The 14,088-nt window shown below is 45.8% G+C and overlaps 1 protein-coding gene across 1 annotated transcript in view; it reads right to left on the bottom strand.

Moving 5' to 3' along the window:
* Positions 1-4,630: 4,630 nt before the first annotated feature.
* Positions 4,631-14,088, bottom strand: part of LOC115180073 (oxysterol-binding protein-related protein 8) — a 42,779-nt gene continuing 33,321 nt past the window's right edge. The window contains exons 8-15 of the mRNA XM_029741971.1: positions 13,984-14,088; positions 12,448-12,632; positions 9,814-9,895; positions 9,457-9,555; positions 6,902-6,998; positions 6,488-6,586; positions 5,468-5,565; positions 4,631-4,773 (exon numbers count right to left, since the gene is read on the bottom strand). The exon at positions 13,984-14,088 is cut by the window's right edge and continues 121 nt beyond it. Coding sequence (XP_029597831.1) covers positions 4,672-4,773; positions 5,468-5,565; positions 6,488-6,586; positions 6,902-6,998; positions 9,457-9,555; positions 9,814-9,895; positions 12,448-12,632; positions 13,984-14,088 — 867 coding nt within the window. The 3' untranslated portion in view covers positions 4,631-4,671. The remainder of the gene's footprint in view (positions 4,774-5,467; positions 5,566-6,487; positions 6,587-6,901; positions 6,999-9,456; positions 9,556-9,813; positions 9,896-12,447; positions 12,633-13,983) is intronic.

Genomic DNA, 14,088 nt, shown 5'->3' with positions numbered 1-14,088 from the left:
CCGTGTCTGGCTGGCTGTCTGTCCGTCCGTGCCTGGCTGGCTGTCTGTCTGTCCGTCCGTGCCTGACTGGCTGGCTGTCCGTGCCTGGCTGTCTGTCTGTCAGTCCGTGCCTGGCTGTCTGTCTGTCTGTCAGTCCGTGCCTGTCTGTCTGGCTGTCTGTCAGTCCGTGCCTGGCTGGCTGTCTGTCTGTCTGTCTGTCTGTCAGTCCGTGCCTGGCTGGCTGTCTGTCTGTCAGTCCGTGCCTGGCTGGCTGTGTCTGTCTGTCTGTCAGTCCGTGCCTGGCTGGCTGTCTGTCTGTCTGTCAGTCCGTGCCTGTCTGGCTGTCTGTCTGTCTGTCAGTCCGTGCCTGGCTGGCTGGCTGGCTGTCTGTCTGTCTGTCAGTCCGTGCCTGGCTGTCTGTCTGTCTGTCTGTGTCAGTCCGTGCCTGGCTGGCTGTCTGTCTGTCTGTGTCAGTCCGTGCTTGGCTGGCTGTCTGTCTGTCTGTGTCAGTCCGTGCTTGGCTGGCTGTCTGTCTGTCTGTGTCAGTCCGTGCCTGGCTGGCTGTCTGTCTGTCAGTCCGTGCCTGGCTGGCTGTCTGTCTGTCCGTGCCTGGCTGGCTGGCTGTCTGTCAGTCCGTGCCTGGCTGGCTGTCTGTCATTCCGTGCCTGGCTGGCTGGCTGTCTGTCCGTGTCTGGCTGGCTGTTTGTCCGTGCCTGGCTGGCTGTCTGTCTGTCCGTGCCTGGCTGTCTGTCTGTCTGTCCGTGCCTGGCTGGCTGTCTGTCTGTCCGTGCCTGGCTGGCTGTCTGTCTGTCTGTCAGTCGGAGCCTGTTGCCTGCCTGTCCGTGCCTGTGTGTCTGTCTGTCGGTCTGTGTCTGTCTGTCTGTCTGAGGCCCAGCTTGGAGAGAACACAGTAAAAGCCAGCTGGATCCAGCAGAAAGATATTGATATTGATGATGATATACTGTGTACGCAGCCTGTCACCATGACAAACTAACAGATATTGATGATGATGATGATATACTGTGTATGCAGCCTGTCACCCTGACAAACTAACAGATATTGATGATGATATACTGTGTACGCAGCCTGTAATCCTGACAAACTAACAGATATTGATGATGATATACTGTGTACGCAGCCTGTAATCCTGACAAACTAACAGATATTGATGATGATATACTGTGTATGCAGCCTGTCACCCTGACAAACTAACAGATATTGATATTGATGATGATATACTGTGTACGCAGCCTGTCACCCTGACAAACTAACAGATACTGATATTGATGATGATGATATACTGTGTACGCAGCCTGTCACCATAACAAACTAACAGATATTGATGATGATATACTGTGTACGCAGCCTGTCACCCTGACAAACTAACAGATATTGATGATGATGATGATGATGATGATATACTGTGTACGCAGCCTGTCACCATGACAAACTAACAGATATTGATGATGATATACTGTGTACGCAGCCTGTCACCATGACAAACTAACAGATATTGATGATGATGATGACATACTGTGTACGCAGCCTGTCACCCTGACAAACTAACAGATATTGATGATGATATACTGTGTACGCAGCCTGTCACCATGACAAACTAACAGATATTGATGATGATATACTGTGTACGCAGCCTGTCACCCTGACAAACTAACAGATATTGATGATGATGATGACATACTGGTACGCAGCCTGTCACCCCTGACAAACTAACAGATATTGATGATGATATACTGTGTACGCAGCCTGTCACCATGACAAACTAACAGATATTGATGATGATATACTGTGTACGCAGCCTGTCACCATGACAAACTAACAGATATTGATGATGATATACTGTGTACGCAGCCTGTCACCCTGACAAACTAACAGATATTGATGATGATATACTGTGTACGCAGCCTGTCACCATGACAAACTAACAGATATTGATGATGATATACTGTGTACGCAGCCTGTCACCCTGACAAACTAACTGATATTGATGATGATGATGACATACTGTGTACGCAGCCTGTCACCCTGACAAACTAACAGATATTGATGATGATGATGATGATATACTGTGTACGCAGCCTGTCACCATGACAAACTAACAGATATTGATGATGATGATATACTGTGTACGCAGCCTGTCACCCTGACAAACTAACAGATATTGATGATGATGATATACTGTGTACGCAGCCTGTCACCATGACAAACTAACAGATATTGATGATGATATACTGTGTACGCAGCCTGTCACCATGACAAACTAACAGATATTGATGATGATATACTGTGTACGCAGCCTGTCACCATGACAAACTAACAGATATTGATGATGATATACTGTGTACGCAGCCTGTCACCATGACAAACTAACAGATATTGATGATGATATACTGTGTACGCAGCCTGTCCATGACAACTAACAGATATTGATGATGATATTGTGTATGCAGCCTGTCACCATGACAAACTAACAGATATTGATTATGATATACTGTGTACGCAGCCTGTCACCCTGACAAACTAACAGATATTGATGATGATGATGATATACTGTGTACGCAGCCTGTCACCCTGACAAACTAACAGATATTGATGATGATGATATACTTGTGTACGCAGCCTGTCACCATGACAAACTAACGATATTGATGATGATATTTTTGTACGCAGCCTGTCACCATGACAAACTAACAGATATTGATTATAATACTGTGTACGCAGCCTGTCATGACAAACTAACAGATATTGATGATGATGATATACTGTGTACGCAGCCTGTCACCCTGACAAACTAACAGATATTGATGATGATGATGATGACATACTGTGTACGCAGCCTGTCACCCTGACAAACTAACTGATATTGATGATGATATATTGTGTATGCAGCCTGTCACCATGACAAACTAACAGATATTGATGATGATATACTGTGTACGCAGCCTGTCACCATGACAAACTAACAGTTATTGATGATGATGATATACTGTGTACGCAGCCTGTCACCATGACAAACTAACAGATATTGATGATGATATACTGTGTACGCAGCCTGTCACCCTGACAAACTAACAGATATTGATGATGATGATGATATACTGTGTACGCAGCCTGTCACCCTGACAAACTAACAGATATTGATGATGATATACTGTGTACGCAGCCTGTCACCCTGACAAACTAACAGATATTGATGAGGATATACTGTGTACGCAGCCTGTCACCCTGACAAACTAACAGATATTGATATTGATGATGATATACTGTGTACGCAGCCTGTCACCCTGACAAACTAACAGTCTCAGCACGTATTCAACAGTGTCTCTGGCCTTTGGTGCAGAAAACAACCCATTTTACATTTAATTGGTGACTTAAATCTACATACAGTTTGGATGCATTAAGCAGGTAGGTGAAAGTGCATGTTCGGTGGCCTCCATTAAAACTTCATCAAGGTCAGGTCTCCTGACATAATTAAAGTCAGTTTGACCTTTGGGGTGGAAAATAACAACTTTCCATACTTCGAAACCTTTAAAAAATTCAATGCATGTGGGCTAGGGGGCAGTATTCCGAAGTTCGGATGACTGACGTGCCCAAAGTAAACTGCCTGTTACTCAGGCCCAGAAGCTAGGATATGTATATAATTGGTAGCATTGGATAGAAAACACTGAAGTTTCTAAAACTGTTAAAATAATGTCTGTGAGTATAACAGAACTGATATGGCAGGCGAAAACCCGATTTTTTTTTTTTTTGAGGTCACCACCCATTCAAATGCTTGTCTATGGGATATTCAAAGGAATTCCTCCCAGATTGCAGTTCCCATGGCTTCCACTAGATGTCAACAGTCTTTATAAAGGGTTTCAGGCTTGTTTTTTGAAAAATGAGTTAGTAATTGTAGTTTTTCAAGGTGGCTCTCATTTTGGACTGTAGTCTTGTGGAGCGTGTGGATGAGGGCGCGCACTTCGTTATTTATCTCCGGAATTGAACATACTACATTCCGTCTTAAATTTGATCGTTTATTTACATATTAGGGGATTGATTAGAAACGTTGTTTGACTTGTTTGGACGAAGTTTATTGGTAACTTTTGGGATTCCTTTGTATGCATGTTGAACGAGTGGAACGTGTGGATTACTGAATCAAACGCGCCAACTTAACTGACTTTTTGGGGATATAAAGAATGACTTTATCGAACAAAAAAACATTTGTTGTGTAACTGGGACCCTTGGGATTGCAAACAGAGGAAAATCTTCAAAGGTAAGTGATTTATTTTATCGCTATTTCTGACTTTTGTGACGCCTCTGCTGGTTTGGAAAATGTTTTTAATGCTTTTGTACGTGGGGCGCTGCCCTCAGATAATCGCATGGTATGCTTTCGCCGTAAAGCCTTTTTGAAATCTGACAAAGTGGTTGGATTAACAAGAAGTTAAGCTTTTAAACAACGTAAGACACTTGTATTTTCATGAATGTTTAATATTACGATTTTTGTATTTTGAATTTCGCGCTCTGCAATTTCACCGGATGTTGTTAAGGTGGGTCACTAGCGCCCCACCTAGCCCAAAGAGGTTTTAAAGAGAAGTGTAGGGTTGTGTTCATTAGGGCACCAACTTTTGCAACGGAAAACGAAAATAAGCATTTCCAGTCCCAAACTGTTTGTCAGTTTTCCTTCTGTTGGATACATCATGAACTTACCCAGTGTCCCTCCAGCGTAGCCAGCACCTCCTTCCCCAGCTTGATCTTTCCAGAGACCTGGTTTACACTGTCATTGTTACCCAAGAACGGCTGAAAAGAGACGGGGAGGGTGACGCTTTATGTTACAGCCCTGTTTAACCTGGTTCTTACCTGGTATTTACATGGCATCAAAGTGGAGACATGGTAACCATGTTACATGGCATCAAGGATAATTCTGGTAATGACCTCATAGTCTTGGTAACTACCTGGTACCAAATGGGACATATTGATGCTTGTGTCTCAAAATAAACAACTGTGTACATAGCTACTAATCTAACTATACTATTACTCTAGGTAGCTACCACTTCAACAAGTACTATCTAAGTATTACCTGGTAAGTAGAAGGCTGTAAAATAAAGTGTTCCAGAAAGGAGTATTCATCACATTGGTATTGGTGTTTTGAAGTTCAAGATGCAGCACAGGGGTGGGTCAGGCAACCCTCCTCTCGGCTAGGTACTGGGTATGCAGGCTTTTGTTCCAACCCCACTTTAAAACACCTGATTCAGCTAATCAAGGTCCTGTTGAGCAGCTAATTAGTAGAATCAGTTGTGCTCCATTGGGGCTGGAGTAAAAGCCTGCAGGTGGGTCCTGTAGCTCTCCAAGATGAGAGTTGCCCCCCTCCCTCCCATCTAGAGCTTGATTAGAGTTTCAAGCACTAAAACTGCCTAATGCAGTTTGAAGCTTTTGTTCATTAAAGACTAAAAGTTAAATGATTGTAGCTAAAGAACACGTTATTTCCTCCTACCTTGAGTTTGAACTCGAGCTGGGCACTGTATCCTGTCTTCTCACAGGCAATGGTGATCTGGCCTGCCAGCTCCAGAGTCATGGTGCCATACAGGATGCCTGAGAGAGGGAGGGTAGTTAGTATACACTACAGTAGAGATGGTACCCTACAGAGGGAGGATAGTTAGTATACACTACAATAGAGATGGTACCCTACAGAGGGAGGATAGTTAGTATACACTACAGTAGAGATGGTACCCTACAGAGGGAGGATAGTTAGTATACCCTACAATAGAGATGGTACCCTACAGAGGGAGGATAGTTAGTATACACTACAGTAGAGATGGTACCCTACACAGGGAGGATAGTTAGTATACAAGAAGTCATTAAAAATAGATTGACTCTTTTTAATTATTGAATTCTAATTTCAGTTTACTTCCTGAATTGACTTCAATTTGAATTGAGCCCAACCCTGGTAAGCTTGCAAAGAACATTAGGCGGGCATATATAATTCTATGGGTATTAATGTAATGTGTGTTGCTTTCACAGTAAGACTCCAGTCAGTAAAAGAGGTCAGACCTTAATGTAATGTGTGTTGCTTTCACAGTAAGACTCCAGCCAGTAAAAGAGGTCAGACCTTAATGTAATGTGTGTTGCTTTCACAGTAAGACTCCAGTCAGTAAAAGAGGTCAGACCTTAATGTAATGTGTGTTGCTTTCACAGTAAGACTCCAGTCAGTAAAGAGGTCAGACCTTAATGTAATGTGTGTTGCTTTCACAGTAAGACTCCAGTCAGTAAAAGAGGTCAGACCTTAATGTAATGTGTGTTGCTTTCACAGTAAGACTCCAGTCAGTAAAAGAGGTCAGACCTTAATGTAATGTGTGTTGCTTTCACAGTAAGACTCCAGTCAGTAAAAGAGGTCAGACCTTAATGTAATGTGTGTTGCTTTCACAGTAAGACTCCAGTCAGTAAAAGAGGTCAGACCTTAATGTAATGTGTGTTTCTTTCACAGTAAGACTCCAGTCAGTAAAAGAGGTCAGACCTTTGCAGTGGGCGTAGGGCATGTTCATGACGTAGTCTTCTCCTCTGTTGAGAAAGGTGAGCCGAGCCTCTCCATCCAATATGGCCGACAGGGAGTTTCCTGCAAAGAAGACACATCGTCCTGACAACACCAAGGAAAGGGTGTTAACACAGATAAAACATTTGTTAGGTGCGCCTTTAAAATTATATATATATATATTTTTTTTACAGCAGAAATGTGTTACCAAATGTTCTCTTCCCACTGATAATGAGACAGGCCCGACGTCTCTCTCTATACGCATTTGCTGTTTGTCAGGTGGGTGTGTGTGTGTGTGTGTGTGTGTGTGTGTGTGTGTGTGGTGTGTGTGTGTGTGTGTGTGTGTGTGTGTGTGTGTGTATGTATGTAGATATGTGTGCACATGAGTGTGTGTTGTACCGTAGAACTTGGACTTGGCCAGGATGCTTCCGCTGAGACAGAAGCCGTCCTTCCTGTTACTGACGTAGAACGCAGACACTGGAGGATGATGGGATACCTGACAGGGATTGAAGGTGATTGGTCAAAGGTCAGGAGGACAGGTACTGGAAGCTAGCCCTGATCATAGCCAGTCTACCAGAAGATGTCATGTTGTAGAGTCTAGACCTTCTGAAAACCTATCACAATCCTTCTTTCATACATCCACCAACCCATCCATCCATCAACCCATCCATCAACCAGTCAATCCATCCACCAACCCATCCATCAACCTGTCAATCCATCCACCAACCGGTCCGTCCATCCATCCATCCACCAACCTGTCCATCCATCCATCCATCCATTCACCTGTCCATCCATCCGTCTATCCACCTGTCAATCCATCCACCAACCGGTCCATCCATCCATCCACCAACCTGTCCATCCACCAACCCATCCATCCACCAACCCGTCCATCCATCCATCCATCCACCAACCCATCCAACCTGTCAATCCATCCATCCATCCATCCACCAACCCATCCATCAACCTGTCAATCCATCCACCAACCCATCCATCAACCTGTCAATCCATCCACCAACCAGTCCGTCCATCCATCCATCCACCAACCTGTCCATCCATCCATCCATCCACCAACCTGTCCATCCATCCATCCATCCATCCATCCACCAACCTGTCCATCCACCAACCCATCCATCCACCAACCCGTCGATCCATCCACCAACCCGTCCATCCATTCATCCATCCATCCATCCACCAACCCATCCATCCATCCATCCATTCACCAACCCATCCATCCACCAACCCGTCGATCCATCCACCAACCCGTCGATTCATCCACCAACCCGTCGATTCAACCAGCCATCCGTCCATCCATCTATCCATCCACCAACCCGTCCATCCATCTATCCATCCACCAACCCGTCCATCCATCCTTCCACCAACCCGTCCATCCATCCATCCATCCATCCACCAACCCGTCCATCCATCTATCCATCCCCCAACCCATCCATCCATCCATCCACCAACCCATCCATTCACCAACCCATCCATCCATCCACCAACCCGTCCATCCATCCACCAACCCGTCCATCCATCCACCAACCCGTCGATTCAACCATCCATCCGTCGATCCATCATCTATCCACCAACCCGTCCATCCATCTATCCACCCCCCAACCCGTCCATCCATCTATCCATCCACCAACCCGTCCATCCATCCATTCACCAACCCGTCCATCCATCCATCCATCCATCCACCAACCCGTCCATCCATCTATCCATCCCCCAACCCGTCCATCCATCCACCAACCCGTCCATCCATCTATCCATCCACCAACCCGTCAATCCATCCATCCATCCATCCATCAATCCGTCGATCCATCCACCAACCCGTTGATCCATCCGTCCACCAACCCGTATATCCATCAATCTGTCCGTCCACCAACCCGTATATCCATCAATCCATCCGTCCACCAACCCGTATATCCATCAATCCGTCCGTCCACCAACCCGTATATCCATCAATCCATCCGTCCACCAACCCGTATATCCATCAATCTGTCCGTCCACCAACCCGTATATCCATCAATCCATCCGTCCACCAACCCGTATATCCATCAATCTGTCCGTCCACCAACCCGTATATCCATCAATCCATCCGTCCACCAACCCGTATATCCATCAATCTGTCCGTCCACCAACCCGTATATCCATCAATCCATCTGTCCACCAACCCGTATATCCATCAATCCCGTCCGTCCACCAACCCGTATATCCATCAATCCGTCCGTCCACCAACCCGTATATCCATCAATCCATCTGTCCACCAACCCGTATATCCATCAATCCATCCGTCCACCAACCCGTATATCCATCAATCCGTCCGTCCACCAACCCGTATATCCATCAATCCATCCGTCCACCAACCCGTATATCCATCAATCTGTCCGTCCACCAACCCCGTATATCCATCAATCCATCCGTCCACCAACCCGTATATCCATCAATCTGTCCGTCCACCAACCCGTATATCCATCAATCCATCCGTCCACCAACCCGTATATCCATCAATCTGTCCGTCCACCAACCCGTATATCCATCAATCCATCTGTCCACCAACCCGTATATCCATCAATCCCGTCCGTCCACCAACCCGTATATCCATCAATCCGTCCGTCCACCAACCCGTATATCCATCTATCCATCCACCAACCCGTATATCCATCAATCCCGTCCGTCCACCAACCCGTATATCCATCAATCCGTCCGTCCACCAACCCGTATATCCATCTATCCATCCACCAACCCATCCATCGTTCCATCTATCCATCCACCAACCCATCCATCGTTCCATCTATCCATCCACCAACCCATCCATCGTTCCATCCATCCACTCCCCCACACATCCATAATTTACACAATAACTACTAGGTGAATCAATTGCTCAAATGTCAGATTAAAAATCCCAACCAGACAATCACATATTAGGGAGTAGTCTCCCCTCCTGGCTCTGTCACCTGTTCAGAAATGTAGAAGGTCTTGCTGTTGGTCTTGCTATGGAGCCACATGCAGCGGTAGGTCTCACCGATGATGGGGTTATATGGCTTCTTCAGTCCCTGGTTTTCAGAAGGAGGAAAAACTGAGCTTTAGATACGTCCGCTGAATGGTAGAGATACCGAGGGACATCTTGTCACATCCACAACAGAGTCGTGTTCATTAGGCACCTAACAGAAGAAATGGACTGAAATTGAGGGACTACCAGGTCCTATCCAGTAAGAAACACTTACTTTTCTTTTTTGAAAAATGTTTTCCACTGTTTTCCTAATGAACATGACCCTGCTGAAACAGTGATTTTAAGTGAATGTTCTAATCACCTGTGGCTTTTTGTAGAATCCAGAGATATACCACTTCACTACTTTCTTCATCCTGTTGTAGGCATTCTCCTCCACAGCTGCCCTGGAAATGATCAACATCAAATCGCAATGAGGACCTAAATCAAGTTAAAGATACATCTTTGAATATTTGTCTGTATCTTTGGCAGGTCTGACTGTACTGTCCTACTATAGAAGACCTTTGATTGGTCAGCTTGGTAGTACTGTCCTACTATATAAGACCTTTGATTGGTCAGCTTGGTAGTACTGTCCTACTATATAAGACCTTTGATTGGTCAGCTTGGTAGTACTGTCCTACTATATAAGACCTTTGATTGGTCAGCTTGGTAGTACTGTCCTACTACATAAGACCTTTGATTGGTCAGCTTGGTAGTACTGTCCTACTATATAAGACCTTTGATTGGTCAGCTTGGTAGTAATGTCCTACTATATAAGACCTTTGATTGGTCAGCTTGGTAGTACTGTCCCAGCAGGCAATACTAGTTAAAACGACATCATTACAACCGTAGTTCTGACTCAGAGAGGAAGTCAGCATGGTAGTAGTACTGACTCAGAGAGGAAGTCAGCATGGTAGTGGTACTGACTCAGAGAGGAAGTCAGCATGGTAGTGGTACTGACTCAGAGGAAGTCAGCATGGTAGTAGAACTGACTCAGAGAGGAAGTCAGCATGGTAGCAGTACTGACTCAGAGAGGAAGTCAGCATGGTAGCAGTACTTACTCAGAGAGGAAGTCAGCATGGTAGTAATACTGACTCAGAGAGGAAGTCAGCATGGTAGCAGTACTGACTCAGAGGAAGTCAGCATGGTAGTAGTACTGACTCAGAGAGGAAGTCAGCATGGTAGTAGTACTGACTCAGAGAGGAAGTCAGCATGGTGGTAGTACTGACTCAGAGAGGAAGTCAGCATGGTAGTAGTACTGACTCAGAGAGGAAGTCAGCATGGTGGTAGTACTTACTCAGAGAGGAAGTCAGCATGGTAGTAGTACTGACTCAGAGAGGAAGTCAGCATGGTAGTAGTACTGACTCAGAGAGGAAGTCAGCATGGTAGTAGTACTGACTCAGAGAGGAAGTCAGCATGGTAGCAGTACTTACTCAGAGAGGAAGTCAGCATGGTAGTAGTACTGACTCAGAGAGGAAGTCAGCATGGTAGTAGTACTGACTCAGAGAGGAAGTCAGCATGGTAGTAGTACTGACTCAGAGAGGAAGTCAGCATGGTAGCAGTACTTACTCAGAGAGGAAGTCAGCATGGTAGTAGTACTGACTCAGAGAGGAAGTCAGCATGGTAGTAGTACTGACTCAGAGAGGAAGTCAGCATGGTAGTAGTACTGACTCAGAGAGGAAGTCAGCATGGTAGTAGTACTGACTCAGAGAGGAAGTCAGCATGGTAGTAGTACTGACTCAGAGAGGAAGTCAGCATGGTAGTAGTACTGACTCAGAGAGGAAGTCAGCATGGTAGTAGTACTGACTCAGAGAGGAAGTCAGCATGGTGGTAGTACTGACTCAGAGAGGAAGTCAGCATGGTGGTAGTACTGACTCAGAGAGGAAGTCAGCATGGTAGCAGTACTGACTCAGAGGAAGTCAGCATGGTAGTAGTACTGACTCAGAGAGGAAGTCAGCATGGTAGCAGAACTGACTCAGAGAGGAAGTCAGCATGGTAGCAGTACTTACTCAGAGAGGAAGTCAGCATGGTAGTAGTACTGACTCAGAGAGGAAGTCAGCATGGTAGTAGTACTGACTCAGAGAGGAAGTCAGCATGGTAATAGTACTGACTCAGAGAGGAAGTCAGCATGGTAATAGTACTGACTCAGAGGAAGTCAGCATGGTAGTAGTACTGACTCAGAGAGGAAGTCAGCATGGTAGTAGTACTGACTCAGAGAGGAAGTCAGCATGGTAGTAGTTCTGACTCAGAGAGGAAGTCAGCATGGTAGTAGTACTGACTCAGAGAGGAAGTCAGCATGGTAGCAGTACTGACTCAGAGAGGAAGTCAGCATGGTAGGAGTACTGACTCAGAGAGGAAGTCAGCATGGTAGTAGTACTGACTCAGAGAGGAAGTCAGCATGGTAGTAGTACTGACTCAGAGAGGAAGTCAGCATGGTAGCAGTACTGACTCAGAGAGGAAGTCAGCATGGTAGTAGTACTGACTCAGAGAGGAAGTCAGCATGGTAGTAGTACTGACTCAGAGAGGAAGTCAGCATGGTAGTAGTACTGACTCAGAGAGGAAGTCAGCATGGTAGTAGTACTGACTCAGAGAGGAAGTCAGCATGGTAGTAGTACTGACTCAGAGAGGAAGTCAGCATGGTAGTAGTACTGACTCAGAGAGGAAGTCAGCATGGTAGTAGTACTGACTCAGAGAGGAAGTCAGCATGGTAGCAGTACTTACTCAGAGAGGAAGTCAGCATGGTGGTAGTACTGACTCAGAGAGGAAGTCAGCATGGTAGCAGTACTTACTCAGAGAGGAAGTCAGCATGGTAGCAGTACTTACTCAGAGAGGAAGTCAGCATGGTAGCAGTACTGACTCAGAGAGGAAGTCAGCATGGTAGCAGTACTTACTCAGAGAGGAAGTCAGCATGGTAGTAGTACTGACTCAGAGAGGAAGTCAGCATGGTAGCAGTACTTACTCAGAGAGGAAGTCAGCATGGTAGTAGTAGTCGGACAGCTTGTCCAGGAAGGAGCGTGGCTCCAGGATGAAGGTGGGCAGGACCACTTTAGACAGGTCCATCCCAGGCCTGACCTGCTTCAGCAGCGTCCAGATCAGAGACTTATTCTCCTCCGACACCGTCTCTGTCTGGGACGCCTCACCAGCCTGGGACACACACATGTAAAGGTTTGGTGATTCACTGTACACACCACACACACTTTCATATTGAATGAATTCTGGGGTTAGTCCCGACCGGGTCTTGAAGCCGCTTCAGCAACTGTAAAGTCAACATCGTAGCTGTTGCGCCAAGAGATCCAAACCTGTTGATGAGGTTGCTAGGTGATGGGCTATGTAAGGTCACAGTATTCACATAGGGTTGGAGAATATACCTATATGATACAAGCACATTATGGAGTTGCTCCGTGATATTATTCAGTATGAACATCTCTCCAGTCTGAAAAACTTCCTCAGTTATCAATCGGTTCATTATTCACATCTCTGGTCTTCCCAGTTTAGCATCTGCTGGCTGTTTAATTCGAGCTATCGAAAATGACAATTCTAATTCAGCACAGAACAGCTGGGAGGGATTTCACACAGGCAGGTATACACACGCAAACACTTTCAAATATCATTTCTTCATGCCCTGCCTGTGGCACTTGGCTAAGGCTATATTAATAGTGCTGAAGATTTCATAATCATGAACAAATAATTTACGAAGCTCCATCAAACCTCTAAAGACTTGTTGACAAGTCTAATTCTAATGGAGTACGGTCTTGTCATGTATAACATTCTACATACTGCAGGGGAACTGTGGCAGAAGAGATGGACGTCCTGATTACTTGTCACGTAATTTAGGTTCCAACGTGTCAGACTAAAATACGTTAGACAATGGGACATAAGACAGTGATAGAGGGTTAGAGAGAGATCACAGACAGGTTGATTTAGGGGCTGTCTGAGGCTTCACTCTGATGACTGCTGCCCACACACACCACTCGATGGACGCCTCGACTCTGCTCCTTTCACTTCTCTTTCAACCAGCGTGGCGGCAGCTAGCATAGCGGTTAAGGCTGTTGGGCCAGTAACTGAAAAGTCTCTGGTTCGAATCCTCGAGCTGGCAAGGTGGAAAAATCTGCCGTTCTGCCCTTGAGCAAGGCAGTTAACCCCCAACAACTACTCCCCGGGCGCCGATGATGTCGATTAAGGCAGCCCCCCCGCGTTAAATTCATTCAGTTCCCAGTATCATCTAACTCGTCCTCATTTTAAACCAAGTTTTATCAAGTGTTCCCACTGTATTCAAAGAAATGCCACTTGTTTTCTCTTAAGTATATTCTCTGAGGCCTTGAATCTTAAAAAATAACAAATCAAGCTGATTGTCTTCAATGTTACTGAGTCGAACTTTCCTTGGTGGAAAATTCTCACATCGCTTGTCCAATCAGATGCATTTATACAGAGTAAGCTGGGCTCAGTCCGCCTGACCAATAAGAGCCAGCGGTACTGACTACACATCATTCCTCACCTCTCCCAGCTCCTCGTGGGACTGCTCCAGGTACGGAGTCTCCCGCAGGGCCTCGTTGGGGTCAAGGTCAATGTAGGAGTCATCCTGGCGTTCTGATGTGTCACT

The sequence above is a fragment of the Salmo trutta genome, chromosome 40, assembly GCF_901001165.1.
Source record: "Salmo trutta chromosome 40, fSalTru1.1, whole genome shotgun sequence".
Classification (NCBI taxonomy): domain Eukaryota; kingdom Metazoa; phylum Chordata; class Actinopteri; order Salmoniformes; family Salmonidae; genus Salmo; species Salmo trutta.
This window is presented reverse-complemented; position numbering and strand designations above follow the sequence as displayed.